Raw genomic sequence first — 18,582 nt, 5'->3', positions numbered from 1 at the left:
CCAGAAAAGCATGTGGAGAAATGGAGCCCTGAGGATTTCAATAATTGTGATTATGGAGTTAAAGGTGATTGATGCTATACAGGGTTGAGACATTGTAAAAAAACATTAAGACCTTTGGACAGGTGTTGTATCCTAGATATCCATAATAGAAAGAGAGATAGACAGATAGAGAGACAGAACAATTTACATTCACATGCTTCATAGATCTGAGATCATAGACACTATGGGCACCCTGACTACTTCAACTGATTGGTAAACTGTAATTATATTCCAGGGTTAACTCCACTTCTAATGGCTGACTACCAGACAGCCACTAAAGGGACTTCCGGGTTGTTAGGCTACTTTTGGTCACCTAACTGATGCTGGATATCCTCACACTATGCATGAGGACATCCAGTGTTACCAAAATCCCCATAGGAAAACAATGTACAATGCTTTCCTGTGGAGTAAGTTAGGTCCCCCCCCAGCAGCTGATGTCAGTAGAGGAGGAGTGGAGGAGGAGCCTAAACCACCAGCACCAAGGGACATCCGTGCTTGAATCCAGTAAGTGATAGAAGGGGTTTTTAACTCCTTCTGCACCACGGAAAGGGGGGGAGGTGGCACTTTAGGGAGCTATAGTGCCAATAAAATAACTTTGTTTTATAGTTTCCCTTTAATGACAATTCAAGTAGGCAGTTAGCTGGAATGTATTTGTTCTTTGTCTAGATCAAACTACAGTAGAATATTAGTGTGAAACTGTGAACAACTGTTGCACTACTAGATGAAAAACAAAATGTAAAAATGCGTAAAAATTGTTCTGGTAAGGCTGAGGGAAAACATGTTTTGCCTTTGCTCTTAAAACAAAAAGCGATTTCTGTGACAAATGTCATTTGTGTATTGCACTTAAAAAAATAAAAAGTACATTGTAAAGAAAACAAATTATATCTTTTTCTAACTGTGAAGCATAAATGTTTTGATACAATGAACCACTTTCCATATTTTCCTCATCCTTTGTCTTCATCTCCTCAGTAGCTCTGACAGGACTACAGAGAAAATAACATAATTGCAATAAAGCATGACATATACAATATAGATGTAATACTATCTCATGGTACTCAGCATTGCCTCTAACCCAATGTTTTTCTTGATATTATTTTTTAAAAAATTGCTTTGAAATACATTACAAGATAAGAATGAAAATGCAAAATTTACATGAACTGAAAAAAATGCATCTTTATTAAAATCAGTATGTAGAAAATAGAATGTACATTAATAAAATTGTATCTAAAAACTATATAGGAAATTAGATGATATATGATATATAACTATTTTACTATTACACATGTAATGACATCCATTATTTTATTTACATTTGAAGCAATGTATACTACTGTGTATCAGGTGGCTCATGTGGTCCCATTAACTAGATTAGAGGGAGGGAGACTGTTATGTGCTGTGACGTTAGAGAATATGGAGGCATAAATGAATTCTAATAATTTAATTATACGTCATAAACCTTAATAAAGTACTCTTTTATAAAAAAGAGCATTTATTACTCTACGGAGAGGTGCAAAATAATAACGCAAATTGCATGGCATGTATAATATATATTGTGCTACAACCACTGAATCCAATACACAAAACACCTCCACACTAAGACTGATTTATGTAACATATATAATCAAATGAGCACAATAGTAATCATAGGTGACACTGTCAAGAAACTATAAGATTAAAGATACAATATACTCTTTAGATGAAGCAGAGCAGGAAAAGTATGCTTCTTGTGATAGTTTGGCTTTTAAATTGATATGGCTGAAGGCTAAAATACTAATGTAAATGTAGGTGCAATGTTGATTTAGAGAGATATTAGAGTGCCAAGTGTGTGTCAAAATATTTGTTTTCTCTTATCTGAAAGCTTTTTGTACTGAAAGAAACAAAAGCCCTTTTAGTTCCTTGAAAATGCTTTAGCTACACTATACAGACAAAATTATTGGGACACCTTACTACAGGGACTTTTATGACATTGCATACCAAATACATCAACATTAATATGTATTTAGTCCCACCTTTGCAGCCACCTTTTGATTATTCACCCAGTAGAGCATTTGTGAGATCAAACACTGATGTCAGTCAAGCTCTTACACACCAAACTCATCCAACCATGTCTTAATGGATATTGCTTTCTGCACTGTGGCACAGTCATGCAAGAACAGAACAGGGCCTTCCCCAATCTGTTCACAAAAAGTAGGAAACAAAGCACCAAACCAAATGTCTTGGTATGCTGAAGCATTAAGATTTCCCTTCACTAGATGTAAGGGGCCAAGCCCAACCTTTGAAAAGCCACCCCATGCCATTATCCCTCCTCCACCAATCTTTACAGTTAGCACAATGCAGTAAGGCAGCTAATGTTTTTCTGGCATCTGCCAAACCCAGACTTACCCATCAGATTGCCAAACAGAGAAGTGTGATTTGTCACTTTACAGAACACAATTTCACTGCTCCAGAGTACAGTGGCAGTGTGCATCACTCGATCCAAAACTTGCCATTGTACTTGGTGGTGTGAGGCTTGCATGCAGTTGCTAGGCCATGGAAACCCATTCCATGAAGCTCCAACCACACAGTTTATGTACTGATATTAATGCCAGTGGAAGTTTGGTACTCTTCAGTTATGGAATCAGCAGAGTCTTGGCAACTTTTACACTCCATGCACCTCAGCACTCGGTGACTCTGCTCTGTGACTTAACATGGTCCTCTGCATCATGGCTGAGTTGTTTATGTTCCTAAACACTTCCACTTTCCAATAATATAAGTTACAGTTGACAGTGGAAAATCTAGCAGGGATAACATTTCCCAAACTGATTTATTGTAAATATGGCATCGTATCACAGTACCATGCTTGAATTCACTGAGCTCTTAGGAACTACCTAGTTTTTAAACTAGGAGGGGGGGGCAAAAGGGTGATAAAACATCAATCCAATTGTCCCCCAAAACAAGGACAGAAGGTGCCTGTAGCAAGTGTGTTAAAAAATGATAAGCTTAGAGTCATGTCTACAAATGCTCGCAGTTTAGGGAATAAGATCCATGAACTTGTGGCAATAATGGCAACTGATAGTGTAGATTTAGTCGCTGTTACCGAGACATGGTATAATGAGAAAAATGACTGGGACATAGCAATACCAGGGTACTCTTTATATAGAAAAGACAGGGAAGGCAAGAAAGGGGGAGGGGTGGCCCTGTATGTAAAGGATAGCATAAAATCTAGCCTAATAAAGGTTAGTGAGGCGAACATAGAGTCCGTTTGGGTTACGTTAGAATTTGGTAATCACACAGTAACTCGTGTAGGTGTGATTTATAGGCCCCCAGGACAAATTGAAGAGTTAGATAATCTACTAGTTGAAGAAATAGCTAAAATGACAATGAAGGGGGAAGTTATCATCATGGGTGACTTTAATCTTCCTGATGTGAATTGGAAAACAAAAATAGCTACTTGTGCCAGGAGCACACATATTCTAAACTCCCTACTGGGATTGTCTCTAAAACAAGTCGTTGAGGAGCCAACTCGTAAAGAGGCCATACTAGATTTAGTGTTAACAAATGGAGATTTGGTATCAGATATTACTGTAGGTGAAAGTTTAGGATCCAGTGATCATCAGTCAGTGTGGTTTAATATAAGAACAGTGACTGAGTCACACCACACAAAAACAAAAGTTTTAGACTTTAGAAAAACAGACTTTTCTAAAATTAGAATATGTGTAAAGGAGTCATTATCAGACTGGAGCAATTTATATGGAGTCCAAAAGAAATGGGATTATTTAAAAGTTGCACTACTGAAGGCAACAGAAAATTGCATTAGGCTTGTCAGTAAAAGCAAAAAATTCAAGAAACCACTGTGGTACTCCGCAGATGTGGCCAAAATAGTAAAAAACAAAAAGTTAGCATTTAGTAATTATAAAAAAACCCAGAGTGAGGAAGACAGAATGACCTATAAGATTAGGCAGAAAGAGGCTAAGCAAGTTATAAGAGCTTCCAAATCCCACACAGAAGAGAAAATAGCACAGTCAGTAAAAAAGGGGGACAAAACTTTTTTTAGATACATAAATGAGAAAAGAAAAGTAAAACAAGGATTAGTTAGATTAAAAACAAAAGAAGGAAGGTATGTAGATGAGGATAAAGGTCTAGCTGACTGCCTCAATGAATATTTTTGTTCGGTATTTACAGATGAAAATGAAGGAAAGGGACCTCAGTTAAGAAAAAGGATAAATTAGTCATTTATTACACGTGAGTTTACAGAGTAAGAGGTTCTATTTCAACTGTCAAAAGTAAAGACAAATAAGTCAATGGGACCTGATGGAATACACCCAAAGCTATTAAAAGAGCTTAGTGGTGTACTAGCAAAACCATTAACAGATTTATTTAACCAATCATTGATAACAGGAGTAGTCCCAGAAGATTGGAAGTTAGCGAATGTTGTGCCCATTCACAAGAAAGGTAATAGGGAGGAGTCGGGCAACTATAGGCCAGTAAGCCTTACTTCAGTAGTGGGGAAAGTGATGGAAACCATGTTAAAGGATAGGATTGTTGAACATCTAAAAACACATGGATTTCAAGACCAGAGACAACATGGGTTTACTTCAGGGAGATCATGCCAAACTAATCTTATTGATTTTTTTGATTGGGTAACTAAAATTATAGATCAGGGTGGTGCAGTAGACATTGCTTACCTAGATTTCAGTAAGGCTTTTGACACTGTTGCACATAGAAGGCTTATCAATAAACTACAATCTTTGAGTTTGGATTCGAATATTGTTGAATGGGTAAGGCAGTGGCTGAGTGACAGGCAACAGAGGGTTGTAGTCAATGGAGTATATTTGAAGCTTGGGCTTGTCACCAGTGGGGTACCTCAGGGATCTGTACTTGGACCCATTCTCTTTAATATTTTTATTAGTGATATTGCAGAAGGTCTTGATGGTAAGGTGTGTCTTTTTGCGGATGATACTAAGATATGTAACAGGGTTGATGTTCCAGGAGGGATAAGCCAAATGGAAAATGATTTAGGTAAACTAGAAAAATGGTCAGAGTTGTGGCAACTGACATTTAATGTGGATAAGTGCAAGATAATGCATCTTGGACGTAAAAACCCAAGGGTAGAGTACAAAATATTTGATAGAGTCCTAACCTCAACATCTGAGGAAAGGGATTTAGGGGTGATTATTTCTGATGACTTAAAGGTAGGCAGACAATGTAATAGAGCAGCAGGAAATGCTAGCAGAATGCTTGGTTGTATAGGGAGAGGTATTAGCAGTAGAAAGAGGGAAGTGCTCATGCCATTGTACAGCACACTGGTGAGACCTCACTTGGAGTACTGTACACAGTACTGGAGACCCTATCTTCAGAAGGATATTGATACCTTAGAGAGAGTTCAAAGAAGGGCTACTAAACTGGTTCATGGATTGCAGGATAAAACTTACCAGGAAAGGTTAAATGATCTTAACAGGTATAGCTTGGAGGAAAGACGAGACAGGGGGGATATGATAGAAACATTTAAATACATAAAGGGAATCAACACAGTAAAGGAGGAGACTATATTTAAAAGAAGAAAAACTACCACAACAAGAGGACATAGTCTTAAATTAGAGGGACAAAGGTTTAAAAATAATATCAGGAAGTATTACTTTACTGAGAGGGTAGTGGACTCATGGAATAGCCTTCCAGCTGAAGTGGTAGAGGTTAACACAGTAAAGGAGTTTAAGCATGCGTGGGATAGGCATAAGGCTATCCTAACTATAAGATAAGGCCAGGGACTAATGAAAGTATTTAGAAAACTGGGCAGACTAGATGGGCCGAATGGTTCCTATCTGCCGTCACATTCTATGTTTCTATGTTTCTATGTTTCTATTTTGTAACAGTTGTAAAATGCACCTGTAGCAATGGGTCACATTGCTTGAAACACCTGACTTCAATATTTAAGAGGTGTGTTCCGGTAGTTTGGTCCATATAGAGTATGTAAGTTATGACCAACAAAAAGGTAGATAAAGACCAAATCTATGCATATAAAAGGGAGGGAGAAACATAAATGGCATAAATAAGGGAGGGAGATACATAGCATATGTGGCTATTAATCTTTTGATTCAAGGATTAGTCAAACTGTTTTTGAAACACTTCCCTTCCTTAGGGTTAAATAAACAGTATGCTACTATATTAGTATGCTGTTTTATAGTCACTTTCCATTCACAGAAACATTTTAGAAGAATGCAAAGGGTGTAAACTGTATTTTTTATTTATTTTATTTTTAGATCAAAATAATCAAACTGGGGATTTGTCAACAAGTTCAACTTGCCACAATAAATGTTTGATTACCATGCTAATCATTCTTCACTGTACTGTTCAATCAGTCCATTTCTGGAATTGTTAAAGCTTTTATTTTGAAATAATCAAGTAATATATCACATTGTATATTATATTTTCATATATAGCAACTTTTATTTAAATCACACATTTTGTTGCAATGTGCTTGCTATTTTTATGATTTTATTTCAAATTCTTGATCTATTTGGTTAATATATATACAGTTTAAGAATATGTTTTGTATATATTGATATGTTCTGTATTTTAAAATATTAAAAAATATACCGACAAGCTGTTACTTTGTAAAGTGAATATGGAAAACAATAATGGTGAAAACACACAAAATTCTATCAATGATTATAGATAAGGTAAGGTCCTTATGAATATTTGGGAACATTTGTTTTTGAAAAGTCTATCAACAACTGTTTATATTCTATTAATTCAATTATTAAATATATGCATAAGTGTTATTATTTCATTTATAAAATAAAATTAGAATAATTTAAATTATTAAAACTTTATGTCATTCAGCATTGCACAGAGCTCATTGATTAGCCTGAGACCATTAAAGTGGCCCCATCTGACTAGCAGGTGCCCCCGGTATACCTGGGGATAGTGTTGAGAGCAGTGGATCCTACTCGCATTGCTATTACTAAGTAGACATGTAAATGCCTATTTAAAGAGTCACTTGCAGTGCTGATGCTTCTGAATGTCCGAATTGCCAAAGTGCCGAATTTCAGAAGTACCGAACCGAAATACCGAAGTGACGAATTTAGGAAGTGCTGAAGCAAACCAAATTGCTGAAGTGATGAATTTCGGAAGTGCCAAAGTGCTTTGGATTTCTGAAAAGTGGCAAAACAGGAGAGGGAGGGAAAATTAAAGTAATGATGACAGGAATCTAACCCTACCCCAACCCTAACCCTAACCCCAACCCCAATCCTACCCCTAACCGTACCCATAGCTGTACCTAGTTAAGGGTAGGGTTAGGGTTAGGGGTAGGGATAGGGTTAGGGTTGGAGTTAGGTGTTAGGAGTAGGGTTAGGGATGGGAGTAGGTTAGGGGTAGGGTTGGGGTTAGGTTAGGAGTAGGGTTAGCGTTAGTGGTAGAGTTAGGGGTGTGGTTAGGAGTAGGGTTAGGGGTAGGGGTAGTGTTAGGGGTAGGGGTAGTGTTAGGGATAGGGTTAGGGTTAGTTGAAGAGTTAGGGGTTAGGGGTAGGGTTAGAGGTAAGGTTAGGGGTAAGGTTAGGGGTAGGCTTAGGGAATTGCCGAAGTCCCGAAGTGCAGAAGTCCCCAAAGTGCCAAAGTGCTGAATTCCCAAAGTCCCGAATTTTGGAAGTGCCGAACCAAAGTGAAATGCCGAATTGTCGAAGTCTCAAATGTTTTGCCCATGCACATCCCTAGCTGTTATCAAAGTGGTCACAATCCAAATGTCTCAATTTTTTTTTCTGCCAATATCATTGCTGAAGTAAAAATGTTTCCATCTTAAAATCTGGCCTGAATCAAAATGTCATCATCTTGGTGCCAAGCTCAATAGGCTGATATTACAAGATTAATGATATTAAAAATAGACACCATCAATGTGTTTTCCATTCCATCACCAGTTAATAGTTATAGAGAGCCAGCATAATTATGCTAATTGGTCACATGTACAATTACCCTATTATGTTGCATATGGACACTGCAATGTGCGTGTTTCTTAAAAGTACCTTGTAACAGACACTTAATGTAACAAGCATGTGGGCATTTGTTATGTTATTTTTTCCGGTCATTGGCTTATTTGTCCTCGGTTAGTTAACACTGCTTGTACGCATAATTTAGTTCGGTGAGATTTTTATGGTGTTCCTTCTCCTCATTCACTAATATTTAGAAAAGCATTTAGTAAGAAAGGCATTTCAAGTTGTTTGCGGGGATGAATTCACTACGTTCTCATTAGTCCTATTAGAGTGTAGATAACTGTTCTTCAATGGGATTGTATTCGCCAAATAAAGGTGTTTAGGATAAGTTAAACGTCCATTCTCCCAGGTCGATAGTGGTAAAGGTAGTATTGAAGCGTTTGTGAACAGTGGACTTGTGATTGCATCAATATTGTTAATGCCTCATCGGCATCCATTAACATGAAAATAAATATCAGATATGAGATTATAATTTTCCCTATAATTTTGTTCTTAACCATTATCCCATTTTAAATTGTTTCCGTCTTATTAGGATGACCCTCATAGTCAAATGTTTAATGTATCAGATTCACAGCATATCTGTATATTTTAGCATAAATGCCAATCTCAAATTAGATTTTATCAATTGTACGATTTTAAATGATACCCATATCATTCTGTATGTATTTCCTTTAATTAGAAATTTATGTCAGGAAGTACAGTAAATCTGGTGCCAAAACTGGTTTGATTTTATAAATGTTTTAAACGATTCCCTACAAATAATTAAAACATGACTATAATAGCAAAATAACTAATCCTTCATGGAGAAAAAAAAACAGCTGCATAAATTCATCATCTACATTCATCTGTGACAATATAAATTTTTGATGCCTGTTAGGACATACTCTCTAGTGTCTGATTTTTCTAGCGCTACAAAACAGGATGTGCTTCTCGGTAATTATCTTCAACAGCCACCTTTTTAAAGAAATAATGTAAAGTGACATTCGCAATGGGAAAATGATGTACAAAAATGTCTTCTAATGAGGCCCCTGTAGTATGGCACCGGCAAGGACCATTAAAACTACATTTGTCAGCTTCCTTGTCTATCATCAAGGAAAGGATACCTAGAGATTTTAAGCCATTATTCTTCATTAAAGACTACAATAATAGTCACATATCCTTCCCAAAACAGATTTTCGTGCTTACATACTTAAAGTTAAGAATCTTATTTGTCAGAATTTAAATGTTTTTCTTTGTATCACATTGTGAAAAATAGATGCAAAATATTTTAAACCAGCCGTTATTCAATATCAGAGTAGTATAAGTAGAACATTCATTCATCCCCAAGAGTGCTGATCAATATCTTAAAAAATGGACAAAAACTATGTACGAAAAGTAATTATAAAAGTAGCAGCAAGGGCATGGAGTAATGCAGTCTGTAATGGCCATGTGGACAGTACTCTCTGCATCGGCGTAAACAAGCTAGCTGTCAGCCTATACTCTGCTGATATGTGGAACCAGAAAACAGACATCTAAAACCTAGAAAATCCTAACTAGACAGCTCTTGCTGAGATACTTGATTACTTTGTGTCAGCTAAATAGGCAATAAAGCAAGGGCCTATACTGAAGCCTCTTATACTGACAAGAAAAAGCATCATGTCAGCTGCATACCTCCAAGCATTGAGAGGTATGAACTCAGAATAGGTAGGAGGTCCATGTTCAGTTATGTTGATAGCTTGTTTGTAATGTACATATTTTATGTACATATATGCTATAGTTGATGTAGTATATTTTTTTATAATTTACAAATAAAATGTTTAATTTAACATATAAACCTCTCTTGTGGTAATAGTTTATTTTTTCACTCCTCCAGGTGGAATTTTTGCATATTCCTCATTCTTGGGTCCTTTACCAGAGGCCTGGGTGTTTGAGGGTTCTGTACAGTATCTTAGCTGTTCATAGAACTAGACTCTTCTGGACAGCGATTTCAAATGTCATACTTGGAATCTGCTAAACCCGCTCCCTCAACTTGGGGAAAACAGCCCTGAGTGCTCATATCACAACTAGGACTAACACTGCTGTTTTAATTTTACACTACCTTTTTAGCTTCTCTTCCAGTCTTTGGTATTTGGCAACCTTCCCATTTCCTTTCTTCCTTATCTTATGATCACTGTGTACTGCCAGATCCACCGCTACTGCAGTCTTCCATTCTTTGTCTATCGTCACAATGTCAGGTTAGTTGGTCACTACTTTCTTGTCTGTCTGGAACTCAAACTCCCCCAGGATCTTAGCCCTGTCATTCTCAACTTCTCCCATCTGAACTTGGCAGTTTTACTCTATACTAGGGATAGGCAACCTTTGGACACCTCCCCTGATGCTTTGCCAGCATTATGGCCATAAGAACATTACACGAGATGTTGTCCACAACATCTAAAGTGCCGAAGATTGCCTACACTTGCTCTAGACCCTAATACACACAGAAAACTCACTTTTTTAAGACACACTTGAAAATCTGTTTAGTAAAGAAATTTAAAGCAAATTACAATTCACTTTGCCTAACCGTTATACCTAATTTGCTAAAGATGCCATTTACAAATAAGTTGTATTATTCTATTTGTGATAGTACTAATTACTAACACTATAACTTACAGTTATCTAATGCATGACAAACTGATGTAGAGCACATTTTTTTTTTGGTTATGGCCGTTCATACATAATATTTTATAATAAACCAATTTGGAATTCTAAAGTGTTAACGACTTCTTCTATAAATACATTTACAAGAAACAGTATCTACATTTCAGGAAATAAACCATTGATTAATACTGTTGCAAAAGGCTTCCTGTCAGTCATTGGTTGTCATAAAATGAGACGTATTTGAATAAAGGTAGGATTGCATCACGCTGGACCTTTATGACATGTTTTTATGGAAAAAATCATTCTCTTACAGGAAGAGATTCTAATCAAAACACAAAAAAAACAAACTTAGATTTTCTGTTACAGTTAATGAAATATTTCAACCTTTAACACTGTAATTTAATACGTCAAAAAGGCACAATAACAAAGTTTTAATGATACATTTATTTTATCTCGTGCAGAGATATCAGTTTCTCTTAGGCAAGTACAAAACACAATTATCTGTTTACTTATTATCATTACAAATCACATTACAGATCTCACATTTCTCATCCATGTGTTTTTTTTTTTTTTCTATTAAAAGAAAACAAATCCTGGAGTATGTGTTTATATTGTGATAGAACTAGAAAAATGTATTTGTTTTTTGAGCAATGTACCTAAATGTAATATATATCTTATTGGTAAAATATGTTTCAATACATTAATTATTGATTCAAAGTTATCATTCCATCACAAATTTGCTAAATAGCAAATTCTGATGACTGTAGGATCGGCTTCCAAAATGAGGATAAAACAGCAAAGATTGAAAAATATTTCTGATTGATATTTTGATTGACAGTTTAGCCTTAATTTTGAAATATGATTTTTAAGGTACCATGACTCAATGCTTAGTGATGCAGCACATTTTTACAGAATGGTGTGTTTTAAATTACATTCCAAACTAACATTTACCTATTTTTGTAAATGCAATGCACACATTTCTAAACAGACTTTATAATATATAAAACTTCTGAGATAATAAATATACAGTTCACAGCAAATATATATCTTATTGCTGCTCAAATATGAAATTATTACAAAATACAATGAAGTTATACTTTCAGGGGTGTAGTATTTCATGGCCTCAGAATTCCCAGTATCCCAAACTGACAGTCTTTATTTTTATACTATAAAGGCTATCCTTGAAGGCATACAAAAGTCCAGGCCTGCTAATCCATCCAATCAGCTACCAATTACCAGCAATATTTTTAGAGGCAAGATTGATGTATTGCCAAGAGTCCCTTTTGAATTTTCGTCAGACTCAGTCACCAGAGCAGCTATATTGTTGGGTTTCTACGGATTCTTCTGACCAAGGGAATTCACCAAGACTAATGCTAAGTCTACATTCCTAGCTAAGGGATATCCGATATGCAAAAAAAGATAATTACACTAAAACCTTAAAATCTAGTTCATTTCGGCAGCAGGGAATAGGTGTGGAAGTTGGTTACTAAGCCACAAACAATGCAAAATGACCCGTTGTTGGTTTGTTGACTATAAACTAAACTTGACCAAAACTGAAATTCTGGTCTTTCCTCCCTCAAGTGTTGTTACTCCTGTGTCTGTCTCCCTCCAAGTCAATGGTGCTACCATCAGCTCCACCATGCAGGCTCGCTGCCTAGGTGTTCTCTTTGACTCCGACCTCTCTTTCAAGCCTCATGTTCAATCTATCGCCAAATCCTGTCATTTCCATCTCAAAAACATTGCGCGCATCCGCCCCTACTTAACGCCAGATGCGACTAAGGTGTTGCTCCATTCCACTGTCCTTTCTCGCCTTGACTACTGTAATCTGCTTCTCAGTGGTCTTACATGCTCCCAACTTGCGCCGTTACAGTCCATAATGAATGAGGCAGCGAGGCTCATCTTCCTGTCCGCCCACACCTCCCATGCCTCACCCTTCTGTCAGTCCCTACATTGGCTTCCTATAAAATATAGAGCTCAATTTAAAATTCTGGTTCTTGCTTTCAAATCTCTACATAATGCTGCTCCCACCTATCTATCCTCCCTTATACAGAAGTATGTCCCGTCTAGACCCTTATGATTTGCTGAAGACTTACGTCTATCTTCTGTCCGTACTCCGACCTCTGATGCTCGCCTTCAAGATTTCTCGAGGGCTGCACCGTTCCTGTGGAACTCGCTTCCCTCCTCTGTTAGATGCTCACCCAGTCTCCACTCCTTCAAAAAATCGTTAAAAACCCATTTCTTCATAAAAGCGTATCAATTAAACTGTTAATAGCTCCCAACTGATTCCTCTTCTGCAGCTGTCACTAGTCTAATACTATCCTTACCTTTTTATGTAATTTTATCCCACTTCCTCTAGCATGTAAGCTCATTGAGCAGGGCCCTCAACCCCTCTGTTCCTGTGTGTCCAACTTGTCTGGTTACAACTACATGTCTGTTCGTCCACCCATTGTAAAGCGCTGCAGAATTATATCATAGTAATAATAATAATAATAATATAGGTGCAGACTGATTCTAAGTTTACATACTCACCACATGTCTGGGTCTGCTTAATGTGTCAAGATTTACAAAAGACAGGTCTATATATAGTCTGTTGTTACTATTCCCTGAGACACCATTCACCACTGTAAAATTTGTGAAATATATTCATAAATTACTGGTCAATGTGGGATTGAATGCATTGAAATATTCTGGTCATTTTTTTTTTCATATTGGATAAGATTCCCCAGTTTCCAGGGATCATGTTCCAGTTAACATTAACGGGAAACTAGGATGAGGGAACTCTTCTTGCTACATGAGATGTAGCTCAGATCCCCAGGTTAAAATAGCTGGGGATTTCATAATATAACTACATAATACATGTGTAGATATATGCATACACATCTCAATTTGTTTGCATATGCGACTAAGTTATAATAAATATATTTGTTGCATTCAATTACAGGTGAATGTGGTCATGGCATACCTCAGGACTAAAAATCCTAGTATGATTCTGTTATATAGTATTCATGGCATGACCACAAGTAGAAAAGCTAGCATTGGTTCGCCTGGATTTGAGTGAGTAGATTGTTCCTACTATGTAATACTCCCTGCCAGATGTCCTACCTGGCATTAAGAATGGTGGGATATGAGCTCCACCCTATCACAACATGATCTTATCTATTTCTGCTAATAATTTCCTCTTTATATGATATGCCCTCTAAAGGTGTACTGTGACAGCAGCCATGTCACATCTCAGGCTACTAATCTGTCATATTGTATTAAAGGTATACCCTAAGCAAGAAAACACCTTTAGCTTAATAAGTAGATTTGGTTTATATATCATGTACCTGCAGTTTCACTGCTCAATTCTCTGCCATTTAGGAGTTGAATCACTTTTATTTCTGTTAATGCAGACCCAACTAATGCTGCAAAACCAGATTAATTCAAGTCCCAAATGGAAGAGAATTGAGCAATAAGGCAGCAGAGGCATGATCAATACAACAAACAAAGCAACAAATGTATTACTTTATTTTGGTAAAGTGTCCATTTAATGACATGACCGCAAATATATTTGATACATACTTGCCAAAATAACCAGAGTATTGCAGTATGCAAACAATGTTTCAGAAGTTTTGAACAAACTGGGGGTCTTTCTGGAATAGTCCATGGGTAAGTTTAACTTCCACATTGCAATGTGTACATTGAATTCATATTTTGATGGCATTGATTGACTGAGCAGGTCAGTTAAGAGGTTCAGACAATCAATGACATTCAACTATGTGACTGAAATATGTAACTTTCACATTAACGATCCAGGCAAGAGAGAGGTTGGGCTGTAAGTTTCTGATAGATCCTCAGTGTTGAACAAACAGCTCAAAAGCAGTTTAACCCAGAACCACGGGTGACACTTGCAGTCTAATAGCACCAAAACCATATGTAGTGGTTATGATGCCTACACTGCCCTTTTGATAAAAGAACCTACTTTTTTTAAAGATGAAATTGGTTTAACTGACCTGCTCAGTCAATTAGTGTCATCCAAATATGGATTACATTTTATGTTGAAAATGAAATCAAGATGAAAAAAATAATACAAATCAGAATAGGTTACTCAAATAAATACATATTTACATTCTATTATACGGAGATAATTAGATTAGTTGAGATGAAAGAGAGTGTTCTAACAAATATGACTACCTTACCATTCATCTTTTCAGCTACATTTACAGCCATTAAAGTATTTTCAGAATACAATCATTCTATGTGCACAGTTAATATTCCAGAAATAGATGATGCACTATTCCATAGAGAGATAAAGGCTAATAATAAATACTCAGATACACATTTGTTAGCTATGTCATGGAAAGGATAATTGTTACTAATGAATAGACTTGAGTATTTGGTTTTCAACCGAAATGTATTTCGTCTAAATTTTGGGAGATCAGCTATTCATCTGAATTTTGCAACTCTGAATTGCATATGGCCAAACCATGACACAAGTGAAATGGATGATCTGGTTCATTTGTTTTATGATTGAGAGTTCCTTCTGTGGTTTCTTAAAATGGGGGAGGGAATTAACAAGAAGTTAATAGTTTTTTTGCACTGCAGTACACTCATAGGCATATTTTTGTGCAATATTGGTTCATCCAAATCATTTTTCCTGATGATAATTGCATAGGACATTTGTCAGGGCCAAAATGACACATGGACAAAATTTGGTCCAGCCCAACCAATTTATTTTTAAGACAGTTAGATTTGTAGAAACCAAATTCTTCTGCTATACACACGTCTTCTAATGAAGGAGCATCAGAAGTCCATGTCTGGATAAATAACAACAGTACAACGGTAAACTACAACTGTGTAGCATTAGTGCATATTAGAGGGTGGAAAAATGGGTTTATGGTCTGATAAGGCAAAATAAGAGGTAGTTGCTATAACTTGAATCACTATTTGTTTAGACACTCTGTAGGGAAGCATTGTAATATAAACATTGACGTATAAAAATCAAAAATGCAATACAGAGGATAATGTCAGTGCTCCATCTGCAATGTACAAATATGACAGAATTTGAGGACCTGAATAGTTTTGCAAGGAAATGTGTATCCTTCAAACAAATAACCAGGAAAATTATTAACACATCTATCATCAAAGTTGCTACTTTCAAGTAATTCCATTATTTGTAAACCAATTTTATTGAAGGAAAATAGTCAAGTCAAAGTAATTCAGTAATCCACTTACCTGTTATCATCTCTTATCGCTCTTCATTGAGGACTTTTACTATCATGAATGACTTCCAAAGTGCCACCAGCACTTCCAAAGGTTGTGAGTGTAGGTGTGCATGCATGCAAGTGAAGAGGTCTACTGTGTTCCTAGTCCAATCTTAACAAGCATAATAATGCAAATTGAACAAATCACAGAAAAATAAGAAAATGCATTTGCTAGTCTGCATATTTTCATGCATAAAATCAGTGATGAAGGTCATTAGGCTGGCCAATGATGTGCAGTATTAGCATGTGCGTATTTATATACATTAATGGAACTTCAATGAAAGCCTTTCATTGGCCTTTTTCTAAGATTCCTACTTAAAAAAAAATATAAAGTTTATATTGGAATAATATTATATGTATTGTAAGCACAGTTCATACAGTTGTACAGTTTTTACTTTCATTTTTCTTCTTGTCTGTGTTACTGAATAGCAGCAGCACCTATAGAATTTATAAGCCATGGATAAGTTACAAAGCACGGTTTTAAAATATTATCTAGTTACTATATGTTTAATTTAATTAGCTTGATAAACTGCATGAACAAAAGCGGTAATTTAGCATTTTTTGATGTGATATGTTGTTATATTTGACAGTACACAGTGTTAATAGAAGACCAGGAGATAAGCCTGAAGATAGAGAGAAAATAACAAGCCGATTTGGGAATGATTCTAACAATAAGAGTAATAACAGAACACTTTCTGCTGTTGGGGGTGTAAAATATGTATGACAGAAACAAGAGATCATAAACATAAAAAAGATGGCTTGCAGCTGTACTGGTCAGAAGAGCAGAATTGTAGTATGTACTTTATAGTACTTTGAACCAACAATCAGCATATGTTTCAAGACTAAAATATTCATCCTTAAGAGGTTTGAAAGTCAAGAATGTCTACAACAGGAATAAGAGTTGATGGTATAGTGTGGTACATTTTTTACTATGTGTAATGTTAGAGATGTTGTTTATCATTGACTCTAATGACATGTTTAGGCATTTGGTAGGATAAAGAAGCCTTTTGCTTGATAATTAATATTAAAAAAGCATGTGTGAATAATTCAGAATAAAAATTCTATGGGAATTGTAATTCATGACATGTTAACTTAGAATGTACTAGTATCCTAGAAAAATGATCACATTTTGTCCCATTGATGACTTGATGTTTAGAATACTTTACAACACTATAGAAAAAAACAAATACAATGAACTTACCCTAACGGAAAAAACCAGGGTCGGCGAAAAGGTGTCTGCAGCTAGAGTTGAGGCAGGATCGGTTCTATAAATGAGTTTTCCATAGTCGCTGGGAGTGTGCAAAAAAGTTGCAGTACAAGCGAGGCAGTTGCAATGTACAGTGGTGCCACCCTGCAATTTAAAGATGGTCAGTACAGCATACACTACATTTGCCTCTGTTGCCAATATGCTGTATTACAATCTCACTTTATTATGGAATCAAACTTTAAACTTTGGAACATGTCAGAGATGGCAAACTTAAGACTTGACTGTCATACGTGTGCCATAGTTTTAAGACTCTCAATAAAATTAAAGTCACAATGTGTTTCTCTGAATAATAATTTAATGCGGTTATGCTTGGTGACCTGGAGAATTAGTGTTCTATACCCCTGATTTATGTCTCTGTGTGATAAAATACACCTTTCTCGACATTAATGTCTTTAACTTCTTAAGGAAAATGCGACTTTTTTTTTTTCGTAGAACCACGTTAATATATCCCTCCATGGTATCCATATAAAAAAACTGTCCATAAATGTTAGTATAGTTTACAATATAAATTGACCTGATTAAATATATTGTATAGGAGATCTTAATGTATGCTGTTTTACCCTCTTATTAAAGAACTACAAGTGATGCCCTACATTGTAGCAAATCAAAGGTGACCATTCATCATAGTGGGTTTACATATGTCTTCATGTTAAGTTTTTTAAAAAGGTTTTACAACGACAAATGATGTATGTGATTAATGGTACATTTTGATTGCATTGGACCACAGAAAAGTAATTATGATTATGTTAATATTTTTACATTAGATATAATATAGAATATTTACTGAACAGTATTGCTTTCTAGTTACAAAAACACTAATAACTTCCTTTTAAATGTGCAAAGTCACATTTAAAAGGAAGTTATTAGCAACAATCTATAGGCTTTTCTATCTCAACGGTGAATTGTGGTGAATTGAAAAAAATGAATAACGTAATTTGGACCTCAATAGTTTGGACCTCAAAAGTTACAATAACAACTGTAGTGGAATTTTTTTTCAGTGAATTCATTTTGGCGTAAAAGTTCCATTTTCATTTCAGTATATAACACTAAATATACAATGTTTACTGTAAAAGAGCATGGCTATCTAAAAGCCATCATATTTTATGTCCAAATAATAGAGATACTCATGGCTGGATTTTTCCTAAGGCCACAAGCTTTGGGCAGACAGGAGGACATGGGCAGCACAGCAAATAGAGAACATGTGGTCGGCACCTTGAGTGGGTGCAAACCACATTAAATGCTCCTTCACAGTCAGTGAATGAGTCAGAGAGCTGCCATGGGTTACTGTGCAAACACTGTGACACATTCAATGAGAGCCAGCAAGAAGGAGCATGTATAATTGTATGCAACTGAATTAATTGGGAGCTGATAAGCAGAATCGCCAGGAGTATGTCCACTGCTTTTTCACTCTCTTAGATGGACCCTGTAGCATATTCAAACCAGGTGGTATTGGCTTG

General features: G+C 36.0%; 1 protein-coding gene across 2 annotated transcripts in view; it reads right to left on the bottom strand.

Annotated features, from left to right (window-relative positions):
• PCDH9 (protocadherin 9) overlaps window positions 1-18,582 on the bottom strand; it is a 2,224,845-nt gene that overhangs the window by 1,017,398 nt on the left and 1,188,865 nt on the right. For both annotated transcript variants that reach the window (XM_063425941.1, XM_063425942.1), the window contains exon 3: window positions 17,060-17,209. In XM_063425941.1, coding sequence (XP_063282011.1) covers window positions 17,060-17,209 — 150 coding nt within the window. The remainder of the gene's footprint in view (window positions 1-17,059; window positions 17,210-18,582) is intronic.

The sequence above is a fragment of the Pelobates fuscus genome, chromosome 1, assembly GCF_036172605.1.
Source record: "Pelobates fuscus isolate aPelFus1 chromosome 1, aPelFus1.pri, whole genome shotgun sequence".
NCBI lineage: Eukaryota > Metazoa > Chordata > Amphibia > Anura > Pelobatidae > Pelobates > Pelobates fuscus.
Note: the sequence above shows the minus strand (reverse complement) of the source record. Positions and strands in the feature narration are given on the sequence as shown.